The 14,037-nt window shown below is 41.8% G+C and overlaps 1 protein-coding gene across 1 annotated transcript; it reads left to right on the forward strand.

Annotated features, from left to right (window-relative positions):
* Positions 1–1,503: 1,503 nt before the first annotated feature.
* On the forward strand, positions 1,504–12,361 carry akirin1 (akirin 1). Its single transcript, XM_053327327.1, has 5 exons — positions 1,504–1,848; positions 9,651–9,797; positions 11,491–11,619; positions 11,899–11,970; positions 12,083–12,361. The coding sequence occupies exons 1-5, from the start codon at positions 1,644–1,646 to the stop codon at positions 12,091–12,093; spliced, it is 564 nt and encodes a 187-aa protein (XP_053183302.1). The 5' UTR covers positions 1,504–1,643; the 3' UTR covers positions 12,094–12,361.
* Positions 12,362–14,037: the final 1,676 nt, after the last annotated feature.

Here is a 14,037-nt window from a genome sequence, read left to right on the forward strand (position 1 = left end):
GTGTTCATGCTGTGCATGCAGAACAATGGAAAGCCCTCTTTTCAGTGACCGTGTAATGTGTGGACAAGCTCCCTTACAATTGGAACGGCAATGATGAACAAATTAGAAAATTGACTGGCAAACCTTTCTATTACCTATTAATAGCTTTGATCCATTTTTAAAGAAAAAATGCCAAATATTCCATGGGTCCAGCTACTCAAATGTGAATATTTGAAGATGTCATATTGGGCTTTGGGAAATTGTGATGTAACATTTCCTGATATTTTACAGACCAAATAACAAAACAGTTAATTGAGAAAATAATGGACAGATTAATCAATAGGGAAAATAACTGTGATTTGTAGCCCTGATTAAAACCCTTTGCAGCCTTCAGAATCTATTTGAGACCTAACTCATCATTGTTAGTCACTTTAACCTAGAAACACATTTTGAGTTTTCTATATGTCTGTAAAGAGGAAAGTCTCAGCTTTACGGTGATACCAACATTATCTTTCTACACCATATATTCGTTGAGATGTGTTCTTCTAAAGTTTGACTGGCCAACAGGTCTGTTGGTTGCATCTGTAGACTGGGTTGCGTTATAGCAGTGTATTGCACATTAAGACAGCAGATCATCTTGTTTGAGAAGATCATGTTGCTTTTTTTAATCAACTCTTTTGTTAATGAGCTGGAAAAAGTAGCCTAATACACTTGCATTACATGATTTTATCAAAATTGTTTTCTGCACATATTATTGAATAAACTCCCTTATCTAAATCACAATGGTGGCCCTTGGTGCTGCTGTGGGCTGTGTGAAGGCTTTCAAAATGCATTTGAGTAAAAATCAAGGAGTGGGGGCATTTTATGTGATTAAATAACTATATTCGGATGAAGTACTCAATTGGTATCAGTATCATTTTAAAAGGTACTTGGATTGGTACTGGTATCATATATTTTTAAATGATACCCAGCCCTAGTTGTGGACTGGACTGTTGGTTCAGGACAAAACATTTGAAGATGTGATGTTAGGCCCTGACATTTTATGGACCAAACAACTGATCATATCATCTATAGGTTAATTGATAATGACAACAATCGCTAGTTGCAGCCCGGGATTTAAAAAAAAGTTAAACATTAACAAGTAATTAAGTTAATTTTCTTTTCTTTTCTTTTTTATCTTACCTGATTTACCTGACCACCACCACCAGACGTCTCGTGAACCTTCAATTTGAGTTCAATTGAAAAACGATGAACAACAACAATAGGGGTGCTACAGCGACACAGCGCGGTCGTAAATACGGCAGGGAAGATAATAAAATGAGAAATTACTGGGAAAAATAAAGAAACGCGACACTAAAAAAAACCCCGGATCACACTTAATGTTACATTTCAAATAAGCGGAGAATTGAAAAGTATTTGTTATAAATATCTCACGACACCCCCCCTCCGCCGTAATGGTACGACCCGCCATTGTGACGTTTTAAAAATTGAGCAGGCAGGCTCGACAGTTGGCTCAGAAAAGAAAATCCGTTGTTGCAGCGTTAGAGGAAGAAAGCCTAAAACAACCTACAGCCACATTTATCGCCTTAACCCACTTTTTTCCCGGGTCGTTTTTTCCTCGAACTTCTTCCTCCCCTCTCCCCTTTCGTTTTTGTCTAGCTAAAATGGCTTGTGGAGCTACGTTAAAGCGGTCGATGGAGTTTGAGGCCCTCCTCAGTCCCCAGTCTCCCAAGCGGAGGAGGTGCAACCCTCTACCGGGGACTCCTGGCACTCCGTCCCCGCAGAGATGCAACCTCCGTCCCCAGGTCGACAGCCCAACGCACTCGATGTCTCCTCAAGCGACGGGAGGCGAACACAGGCTCACCCCAGGTAATTGCAATTAAACTAAAATAATTTGACGGGGTTTTTTTTCAGGGTGGGTGTCATTGGGGGAGGGGGTTTGGGTGGAGTGGAGAGCTAGCTATAGCTTTAGTTAGTAGAGATTCAGGATGGGGGTTGGAGGCTAAAATGTTAGCCTAGCTGTGAGGAGGAGGAGGGGGGAGAGAATGTCGTCGCTAAGTTACCGACACAAATAATTTTTACTTGATCGATAATAAATATTTACACGTTCTCAAAAGTGGAAAGTGTGTCTGTGTCGGTATTGGCAGATCGTTGTGTATAGTTAGTTAGTAGACACAGCTAGCTTACATTAGCTCATGCTGGTCTGTTCGTATCATATCACACACACACACACACGTATATATATATTTATATATTAGTTCTAACTTGGTCTTATTTATGCATAATATGCAGCCCATTTGGTGTGGCTTTATCCCCTTTCTTTTTCTCCCCAGTTATTCTTCATTCAATGAGTGTGTTCAATTAAATATTCATTTCAAAAGGAAGGTGGTGGGCATGTCAAGACAAAAAAAAGATCAATACTTTAAAGCTCTCTTTTATATACGTTAACACCTGGGTGATAATCTGGCCTGTTGGCTCTCCTGAGAAGACAAATGGTATCACAGCAGCAGTAGCAGTAGAGCACATCATTGCAAGGCTGTTGATTAGTTAGGAGCTGTGCCTGGGTAATGTTTCCTTTGGCTTTAGTGCCACAATTGTCTTGCATTGAGATGGAGGAGGTGGTGGTGGGTAGATGGTTTGGGGATGGGGGGGTGGGGGGGCTACCACTGTGTGCACCACAACCATCCCTTTTCCTCCTGTTAGGCCTGGGAGGCATTGTTCATTTCCTTTATGCCTGTACTCTTCTCTCTCTCTCTCTCTCCCCCATTGACTTGAAAATGCAGCACTGCTATGAGTGTTGGACGGGTGTGGGGCGCACGAGTAGACATAAGATAATTGCCAGGATGTCTCCACTGCAATCCAGTGAGGCTTTTTATTGTATGTGCCAGACACAGAGATTGGGCAGCGTGACAGCAGTGAGGTCCACATCTTGTGCTTTTTTTTGTTATTGTTCTTTTTTTGGGGGGATCCTATTCAAAAAATCGCAGGACATTTTTGGAATTACGTGGTAATGATTTGAAATGTGAAAGGATTACAACACCGAGACAGCACCAGTACATGAGCTTAAGCCCTCTGTTATCTACTGTGTAATTATAGCATTTAGAAATCCACTGATGGTCAATAAGGCAGCGATGCTGTATCTCATGAGGCTGAATATCATGTGTTACCTGGAGAAAATTAAAGTGAAAAGAAAGATTTAAAGTGAACATTGTTTTCATTTAAACAATAACATGAGCCCACCCTGCTTTTAATGTTCAGTGTTGTGTATCTTAAAGAAAAAAGGGGCAAATCATGATGATTGATCCTGTTTTTACCCTTTTGAGAGGGGTTAGGGTTAGATCATCATGAAGCATGATAATGCTGGAGTTGGGAGAGGTATGGAGTAGGGGGGAACACATGCATCTTTTATTGAGGTTTGCAGAGAGCATTTACCCTTAGATACTGTTCATATTCTAACTTATAACTAGTCTCTACATCAATTTACGTTCATACATGTTGATCATAAAAAATGTGCATCAGCTGCACAAAAATTTTAAAAATTATGCATTTTATTTCCATTTTTGTACACTGTGGTTCAAAAAGTCTCAAATAAATGTGGCTAAGGCGTTTTTACAGCTCTCAAATGGAAAAAAATAGGTAAGGGTTAACACTTACACAGATCTAGGTGGTGATGGAGATGTCGTCACAGCTGGCTTCCTGTGAAATTAGTTTTTATTTCTGCTTCTGCTGAACTGGTTTAGTCAAAGATTAATCCCTATTTTTAGGGGAGGTGAAAGTCAGTTCTTATTGTGTCTCCTACACATTGCGAGTGTTTGTGTGTTATTAGCGCACATTTATCATCTGGGTCAGTTTTATTCCAGGTTGTCTGGTCTCACATTGCTGATCCAGCCCCCCCGAACAACAGGGCCTCACATGCCTCCCATTTCCTCCAGACTCTGCCTGGCTGTTTGCTGAATTACAGCACAGCAGCTGCGAGAGAGAGGGAGAGAGAGACAGAGAGAGAGAGTGAAGTAATGTTTGTCCGTCGCAGACACGAGGTATTATGCTCACCTTCACCCAGAAAGAGGCCCCTCGTGGGACTGCCGCTGCTCGCCGGGCCTTTTCTGTTGTAGTTTGCCAAGTGAAAGCATTTTTGAATTCAGCGAAAGGTCAGCTGTCATCCTTCCCAACCACCCCCACCCCCCACGTCCACGTCTCTACCCACACACACACACACACACACACACACACACACTTTCCAGCTAGTCAGGTTTGGTTGTGGCGAGCAGGGGCGTGAAACGCAGGGAGCCGACACCTCAGAGGGGTAATTATTTCATAATGTAATGATTGGATCTTCTTCTTCTTCTCCTCCGCCTCATTCTTGCGCTGCCAGTCAGGACTTGTGCTTTGGTTAAAAAAAAAATCCCAGCAGATGACAGATGATGAGGTTTGGTCGACTTCCTGGGACCTCAGAGTGATTTTGGGGCTGGTTGAATGACTGACCTGTTGTGTGGTTTACAGCTCTGACCCAAAAAAAAGGGTTAAGGTTGCAGAGGTCAAAGTTCAAATGGTTCAGGCTGTGAGTATTCAGAGCGGCACACAAGTCAGTCTGTGAAGTTGTTCACGATGGATTTTATTTTGAAGGTGAAATCTCATACACCAGTTTTGTGGTCAGGCAACTTCTGATACAGGTACAGACCAGTATTCTCTCTTTTTTCCTCCTAAATTTAACATCTGTTCACCTCACAGCGTGGAAGGCATTGTGATCAGAGGTGTGGAGACATGAAGCTGGGATTACTGTGGCACCGTCTCCAGTTACAAGATTTGTGATAGTTTTTTTTTTTTGTTTTTTTTTTAGTTGAAAACAAACGCTACATATGCAGGTATATATAAAGTCAGCTAAAAAGAATGAGTAGACATTTCTCCTTTTTTCCTCCTTCCATCTGACGGTGGTCACTCTCAGTCTTCAATGTAGAGGGGTAACTTGAACTGACCCATAATGCATCAAAAGCTACTTCCTGGCAGTCGGGACATTCAACCCCCCTCCTCCTCTCCTCCTCTCTCCTCCTCTTCTCTCCCTCCCCCTCCATCCTTTGGCAGCGGAGGGTGAAATGAAATGAGTCAGCTTTGTTTTCTCTCTCCGACACCACGTCCAATCTATCTGGCCGATCTCTTGTCGTATTCACTGTTCGGCCGGTTCCTAAGCCCCCTTTTTTTTTCTCGCTCCCCCGGCTCCCGGAAGTCTCTGTGATTGATTGCTTGCCCTGGTTGTGGCAGGGTCAGTGTTGCCAAGCAACGCCCACAGTCGAGCCACTACAGCAGCTCGTTTAGAGCTGGAAGTGACAGCACGGGGAGGGATTTCACTCGTCAGTCAAACGGACCCGGGAGAACCGAGATGTCCAAACGTTTTTATACCCACTCGATGCAACACGAGCAGATTAATGATGCCGTTACAGCAAGTTTACAGCTGTAGATCACGTACATCTGGGCCTCACCCATACGTTTTTTTTTTGGAGCGGATTTGACTCTCCTGAGCTGGCATCTTTCTCTCCCGCCCCTCTGCTCGGACTCAAACAGGCTGCTGGAGTTCCCTTTTTTCTAACACAGGGTTTCCCCCAGGAAGTTCATAAGCAGACATGGAAAGTAGCTCTGCAACCCCCCCCCCAACCCCCCAACCCCGCAAACAAACGCCACAAAAGACCGTCGGTGTGTCAAAAATCCCCCCACTCCAAATTCACTAATTGACAAATTCAGCAACGAGATGTTTTGGCACAGCTTCGTCTTATCTTTACAACTCTGATCAGAGTCTGCGGTCCTTATCCCCGTCGTTATCTAACTAACTCAAATTTCCTTTTTGGCTATTATCGAACTTCAACCAGGTGTTTGATTAGTGCTGCGGACTCCTCCACTCATAAGGGTTGTTGCCCCATAAACAGTGCAACGTGCTGCCCTCATTACCTAGACTTGATCTTTTATCTGAACGTACTCTTGACGATTATTTTTTTTTTTAAAAGTGAAAGTACAATTTATTAGAGTTCAAAGTCTGAAATAGTCTTTTTCCCCCCCTACATACATATGTGATGAGGTGAATTTTATTAAGGGTGAAAAGCCCAGATGCAGCTATGTAAACAGAGCCCATCCGATTAGTGTCCTGTATTGTTAATGCTGGTTTCAGAGGCCACATACAGGAGGATGAGGAGTCAGCGAAAGCTCCGGTTCAATAATGTACGAGCACATAACACGGCTTCCTTTTTAAAAAATGGCTCTGTGGATTAAAATCCTCGTTTCTCCATCGTTTCAAACAGGCTCACCGATGTGCAGCCCGACTCGTAGCTCGCTCTCTTTCTTCCCACCCAAGATAAATGAGGCATGGTTCCTCAGATAGACGCAGCACATATAGTAACCTCACCCCCCCCTGTCACAGAGGGTAAGATAAAGTCTCAACTTTACATTTGGTTATCAGCGTCTGTTTCAGCCCATTATGTTTTTCTGCTGTTTTTTTTCCCCCTAAGACTTTTACGAACTTTAACCCTTTCATAATGTGATATATATATATATATATATATATATATGTGTGTGTGTGTGTGTGTGTTTGTCAGCTGTGGCCCACTGTGGTGCACAAATCACATTTTCTCGACCCTTCGTATCTTTACACATTACCATATACATTACAGTAGCTGTATTTAAACATTTTAACCCTTTACATACTGTTCAGTTTGACTTGTTGAACCCCAATTCTTGATGGATAATCACTTTATTTAAAATGCATCAGATTAACTTTTTAGGCGCTTACAGGAAGTTTCGACATCTTTTTTTTTTTTTTAATGACATCTGTGACAACATAACAATAACATAACAATTCAAAAACTCCTTTCTGTGAACCCGCACTCAGACGTTGGATGTCAGAGCTTTGTTTTAATGCTTCACAGACTGCTCATGTAGAGTCGAGCCAGCAGCACACTCAGACCCTGTTTACATCTGGTATTAACGTTCATCCTGGGCGATCTGATCACAAGTGGACGCCTCTCGAGACGTATATGAGGACGCGTCGACACCCGACCGCTCAGATCACATTTGGAGGCAGTCTGGCCACTTTATTTTTTCTCAATTTGTGTCTTTTTAATTTGTTTTTTTCGTTGTTTTTGTTCCTTTTCTTTATGTCGTCAATTAACTGTAAAGGACTTTGAGCTACACTAGCCTGTGTGGGGAGAGAATCAAATATCACAATTTTTCTGACGTCAAATACATCAATATGGATATTGCGACAATATTTTAAGGATGACTATCTGCGCTTTCACAAAATATTTACACAATCTTCTTCCTCTGTGTTGAACCCTCCATCCAAAACTGCGTTCAATGAGTTTTGATAACAGGATGAACCGATGCTGCAGTTAGTTTTTCTGTTTTATCTTCTGAATTAAAAAAAACAAAAATAAAATCCACGTGTGTGTGTGTAACAGCTGACGTATTGGACGTGTAGAAGACCACGTTAGATCCTGACTGATCCTGTCTGGAGATTTGAATAATCGCAACGTATCTCTCTCAACGAGGAGACTCATCTGCTGTATATCCGTTATATTCTCTTTAATAAATTAAAAGAAATAAACATATAAACTATTAATACCCCCCCTCCCCCCCCCAACAATGAAAAATCCTTAAGCAACTGGCCCATTGTTGAACCTAACGTTCACCCGTGTTAAATACAATGACGTACTTGGCAAGATGAGCAGTTCAAAAATATCTTAAAAGATAGTTTTAAAAGCAGGATCAGGTGTGTTAACATTTACGTTTTGTATTTGTTGTTTTTATGTGATTTGAAATGACATTTGCAGCATTTTTTTTTTTTTTTAAACCAAAAGTTAGACTGAATGCTCCTGAAAATATCAAATGATGTAACCACAAAAGAATGATAAATATTGTGTATTTAAGTATACTTATAAAAAAGAATTACTTCATTTAAATGAAAAAGAAAAACAAGATTCAGATTTTTATGAGAAAATACTGGTTACACCAATTGACACTGGGCTGCATCACGTCCTCGACCCATAGGCAATAATTATACTTGAGTCAGAATATGAACAGTATGAAAGGGTTAAAGCCTCCACCTAAAAAAAAAAAAAAGAGTTAATTTCACAATATTACAGAAAATAAATAGTTGACACACTAAAAAGGAATCCAGTCTAGCTAAACTTCACTTTCACTGCACACAGATACTCTTCTCTGACATGTACGAGCTCATACCAGGAAAAACACTCATGTAACTTAACTTTAATAACTTGTGCACACAGAAATGGACGCGGCAGTGCGTCATGTTATAACAGCTGTGCTGCTAGTAATATTCATAATGTCTTCATATTCATATTCAAGTGATGTTGGACAAAATCCACAGCCCTCAAAATTATATTTAAAAGTTTATCTGAAGCTTCAGCTGTCCAAATGAGTCAAATCAAGTAGATATCTTTCCTCATTTACTCAATCATAATATAATCTGATAATAATACATAATACATAATCTACAGTCTGTAGTTAAAAGAAAAAAAAGGTAATTTGGGCAGAAATAGGTGATATTTATGTATTTGACAGCGATGCATTAATCATCATTATTAGGAAATCTAACCTGTCAATGGGCAATACTTTGACTAAAAGGTTAATATTCATCTGTGTTTTTGGGCAGACCACCAAAAACTAAAAAATCATGTATTGACCTTTTTATCATGGCCGAAATGAGCCTTTAGCATGTTTCAAAAAGACTCGATTAAGGAAGAGCCGCTTGTGATCAAGTTTAGATAACGTCCTGTTTTGATGTATTCTGCACAGCAGTCTAGTGTCACTCCGCTCACTCAACACTTCTTCTATTTCGTCTGAACGGACCTCAGAAGAGACTTTGATGTTGATTACAGCGCAGTAAAGAGCTGTGATTTATTCATTCATACTGTAACAGAGATCTGAGCCGTCTCACCAGCTGCACATGGCACAGTCCCAGCGTTGTGTAAAAAAAAAAAAAAAAACCTCAGAGGAGAAGTGAAAGTGATACAGTCACAAGATCAGAAAAGCGTCCCCAGTCAGCTGTAGTAGGTTTGGGTTTGTGTGTGTGTTTTTAATTTTAAAAGCCTCCACTTCCTGTCGATCGTCTTGGAGCCATGTTAGGTGAGAGAGAGAGAGAGGTTGTGCACAGAGGAAGGGAGTGCAGCTATTCATGTCAAGATAACAGAGGGCGATTGTGTCTTCCTGTAACCGTCCCCCGCCCCGTTCAAGCTGGATTTCATTCAACATCGGATGAATGTGGTTTTGATGATGGGCGTGAGCATTCGAAGAGCACACATTAAAGACTAAAATAAATAGTTTTCCTCCTTTTTCAATAAATCACAGTCCAATTCGTTAAATGTAAAACATTTGGGAGAACGGCTGCTTAGACAGATTTTATAATAATATGAAATGAAGGTTTCTTCTCATAAATAAAGATTTGTAGACCAGAGAAGTCGGAGGTTTAGAGGGAGGGAGGGAGGGAGGGAGGGAGGGAGAGTCTAGAAGTGCCCACCCCTCAGATGGCCAAATTTCCTAATGGGGGGGGGGGGGGGGGTACGTGTGTTGTAACGAGAAATCACAGTCGGGCTACATCGGTTCATTTCCTGTCATCGTTCTTCAGTGTCCTCTGTCCTGATTTTAAACTATTTTCGTCCCTCTGCCCACAGAGCAGATCTTCCATAACCTCCGTCAGGAGTACAGCCGGATCCAGAGGCGGCGGCAGCTGGAAGGGGCCTTCAACCAGAGCGAGGCCTGCAGCTCCAGTGACGCCCCCAGCCCCAGTTCCTCCATCAACGCTCCCAGCTCCGCACCAGGTATGAGAATTCACTAGAGGCCAGGGATGCGCGATTTTAAAAAAAGTCACATCATCGGTCTATAGGCTGATAAAGGCTTTAAAAGTTATTATCGCCATCGGCCCAAAAATGACCATTTCCTGCCACTCTGACAGACTGATTCATGGCCTTCTCCTCCAACATCCTGGTTCTTGCTCCGTAGGCTCCACTTCACACAGCTGCCTCTTCCTACTTTAACCGTTAAAAACTAACCGGGGCTTGACACTCGGGTTGGATCCACACAGGGAAGCTAGTGGAGGCCAGCTGAGGGGTGCATCCCTCCGTCTGTGCTGCGGCTAACACTCTGCTAGCCTCCCAGCTAGCCCCAGCTCCCAGTGTGGATCAGCCCTATAGTCTCCTCAGCCAGGTGGGGAAAAAATGTGCAATAGGCTAAAATGAGTCAGAATATTGGATATTTGCAAAGAAGGGTTTTTAAGAGTCTCAGACTGTGGGCTTCATCACAGACAAAGCTTGGAAAAAGCCCTCCTCCCCCTTCCCTTGATTAGTTTTGGATTGCCTGGATGCCTGTGGGATCATGATTATGTTATTTGATCCCATAGACACTCAACAGTGGAGCCAAGATAGTCTAATACTGCTGTTTGAGATACTTCAGACTGAACCAAACATTTAAAGAGGTCTTTCTGAAGACTCGTTTCTGATTCTGAGAAAGTGAAAAAGAAAATCCCCCGAAACTGTCTATCTTTAACTAACCTCCTTTTATCTCTACACATATTTGGGTAACTCTATTACATCTCCTTTTGATAACCAATGTCATATTTTTTTCACTTGTATTCACTGAATGTCCCCTGAATCTGTTTGGAGCCCCCCGTTCATTTATAGCTGAAGGCAAAACCAGCTACACTAGTTGTTTCGATGTCAGATAAATACCTAATCAACATATAGGTAAATTAAGTATCTTGACTCTGAATCAGCAATAATGACAAAATGAAAGGAGTCAGATCAGGTTTTGCATCAAAACGAAAGCTTGATCAGGATATCGCTGTCATACATTCATTATACACCAACTTTATACTGAAAACATGAAGTCAAATAATTACCTACTGCTCTGGCACCATTTTTTCACATATTTGCAGATAAAGACGACGCTAACGCTGAGACAGCAGGTAAAACGTCACATTTGTCCTGCAGTTTTGATGCGTTAAGCACAACTTGGCAGTGAAGGTGTGAGATGTAATGTGTAATCCCTTTTTTCTTCCTCTCACTCGGCAGGTTGGTCTCATACATCACAGTGACTGTGCTGTTACTAACCAGCCTCTTTCTGTCTGTCTGAGACCACCGTTAAACCTTCATGCTCGCTCTGCCACCCTCGCCTCTGATTTACATTTCGGCCAAAACGGCTCACAGCAGATCTCTGGTCTCAAAGGCTTGTGGGTAATGAATCACCTTAGCTAAAGCTGGCTCCGGTCGCACTGTGACCGAGACATGGGGGGGGGGGACTTGGAGAAAGGGCCCACATTAGTGCTGCATGACCCCGCTGGGCTGGCAGAGGTGACAGGACAGAAAGCAGAGCTCTAAATCTGCGCCTGGCTAAGCACATCTTTCTGGAGCGAGGACATTTCTGTGTGTGTGACGTATCGCTGCATAATGGCGACGTCATTGATTTCAGCCTTTTTATAGATGTTCTAATTTTTTTGTGTGTGTATTTGTTTCTCAGGTGCCTCGAGGAAGGACCAGCCCTCGTTTACACTGAGGCAGGTGAGCTACCTGTGCGAGCGCTTGCTCAAAGACCACGAGGAGAAGATCCGGGAGGAGTACGAACAGATCCTTAACACAAAACTTGCAGGTAAATTCCTTTTTTTTTAAAAAAAATGAGTATCAGCACTCGCATAGAATATAAGTAACGCTGTGTAATGAAAAACATGTTGCTCCCTCCTTCTTGAGCATCTTTTAATATCATTACGGTGTTGGTTTCCTCATCCAGAGCTTATATGTGTGTCTTAATTCCCACACTGTAAACGGGCAGTGAAGGGACCTTATCTAACAGTAGCTGTAGTTCAATAAAGAGCGGTCTATTACTTGCCCCGCAGCTCACAGCCTCACCTGTATCTTCTCCTCTTTCCAGAACAATATGAATCTTTTGTGAAATTCACACAAGACCAGATCATGCGAAGATACGGGGCCCGGCCTGCTAGTTGTAAGTATCACAAACCACACTTTCTTCCGTTTTCTTGTTTTGTTTTTTTTTTATCCGTGTCCAGATTTTGAAATTGATGATCATTCATCTGTTCATTTCAACTTTTTTTCAGATGTCTCTTGAACTCACCTCGATGAGATCCCAGCTTCCTCTCACAAGATGGCTGCTCCTCTACTGCCCTCTTCCACTTGTTTTTAATTTTCTCCCCCTCTCCCAAAACCCTACCCACCAACGAACCCCCCCTCCCCCCCGCCCCCTCTCCCTTAAACCGTTTGGGTGCCATGGTTTATCCATTTTTTAATCCAAAACTTGATTTCTTACTTTAAAACTATCGCTGCTGGCCAAAAGTTACAGGAATCTGAAAGATAAACTATGTTTGACCCGCCCCCCCTCCCCCGTTACCTACCCCCACCTTTTATTTTGCCCTTTTTCTTGTTGATATGCTCTTTCTGAAAATCCTGACTAAAAGCAGATCTGTGTCAAATCTCTTGCCGGCGCTGTAGAAAAAGCTTATTGGCTCATGTGATCATTCTGTATAACCTCCCAGCAGCTGTATTTAATGGCTCCTGCTTCTCACATTGTCCCACTTTTCTTGCCCCCCCTCCTCTCGACCCCCGCCCCCTCCCCACCCCCCAACAACTCTGTACCTGAGAATGTGGATTTTTCTCCCTTTTGAAAAAAATAAAAGTTCTGTGATTAAAATCTGTTGGATATGGGGTTTTTTTCTCCTTGAAGGATTAGATTGTGTTATTGGTTTAGAGGACTGATTAATATTTTCAGTCTTATAACAGCAGTCAACAAAGAGAGCACTAAAAAGACTGATTAAAGATATCTACTTGATTTGACTCAATTGGATGATCGAAGCTTCAGATGAACTTTTGAATAAGGAGGCTTATTGGTTTTGTCGCCCATCACTTATATTTTAAGTGCATTATGAAGGGATCTTCTAATGGTCTGTATGAACAGGAAGAATGATTATGGCAAGAAAAAACTCAATGTTCACCTCACTATTGTTTTAAGACAGACTTGTGAACCCGTGTTTTAAAGCAATGTTTGGATTTTTAGCAATAGGAGTATTAATTTAACGTCACTGTGCTGCCCTCGGTATATGTGCTGTATATAACTTGACAGTCAGATAAACGCCTTCCTAACATCAAGACTCTGAAGACAGTTGTTCCCTTGTCCACAGGTTTATTGGCGTTGCAAGGAAGGGTGAAACTAAAACATACAAAAAAGCATAATCAACATTATGCTTGCTTTTAACATGTACAGATATACACAATGTAAATATAACAGCTCTTCAACATCTTTAATATGAATTAAATCCCCTTGTTTTTACTGGTACAGGTTTTATGTATTTATTGTATATTTAGCTCCAAATGTAATATATGCCATCATATTTTAACATGCAATCATCTGTTCATTTATTTATTGTAATTGCTTTCATATGAACTTCCAATGGCCTAAGAACCGTGTAGTTATCAGCAATAGTAACAAGGTAGATTTCTATCATCAAACATCACAGAATGTAACATTATCCCAAAAATAATGATCTGCAATCATAGATAACAATAAAACAATCAATACATACCCACGATGCTACCAAAGGCATGAGATGTAAGCAGATGTTGCTGGACTAGCTCAGATACAATAAAATAACAGCTTTCTGTGCCATGCTTGCTTACTTTCTGACTACTGGTCACATGACATAATACATGACATAACTTCCTGTCATTGACATCCTGTGCTTCTTAAAGTGACCGCAACAAAAAACAGAAAACCAGACTTAAACTTAATTGTAACAAAACACTCCCCGTCTGACGTGATTACACGTCACTCAACAGATCCATGACACTTCATCTCCCTAGGCATCTGGGGGGAGAAGAAGCACTATCTCTGTCACAGGCCTAAGAAAGAGTGCAGTCCCTCCTGGTTTAATGACCTTAACCTCGACCTGGCGCACCTTCCCATCTTTGCTAGGGTAGATCTGTGTTATCAGTCCAAGAGGCCATTCATTTCTTGGTACTTGGCTGTTCTTGAGGAGAACAACACTCCTTGGCTTGATGT

The sequence above is a fragment of the Scomber japonicus genome, chromosome 10 (genome assembly GCF_027409825.1).
Source record: "Scomber japonicus isolate fScoJap1 chromosome 10, fScoJap1.pri, whole genome shotgun sequence".
NCBI lineage: Eukaryota > Metazoa > Chordata > Actinopteri > Scombriformes > Scombridae > Scomber > Scomber japonicus.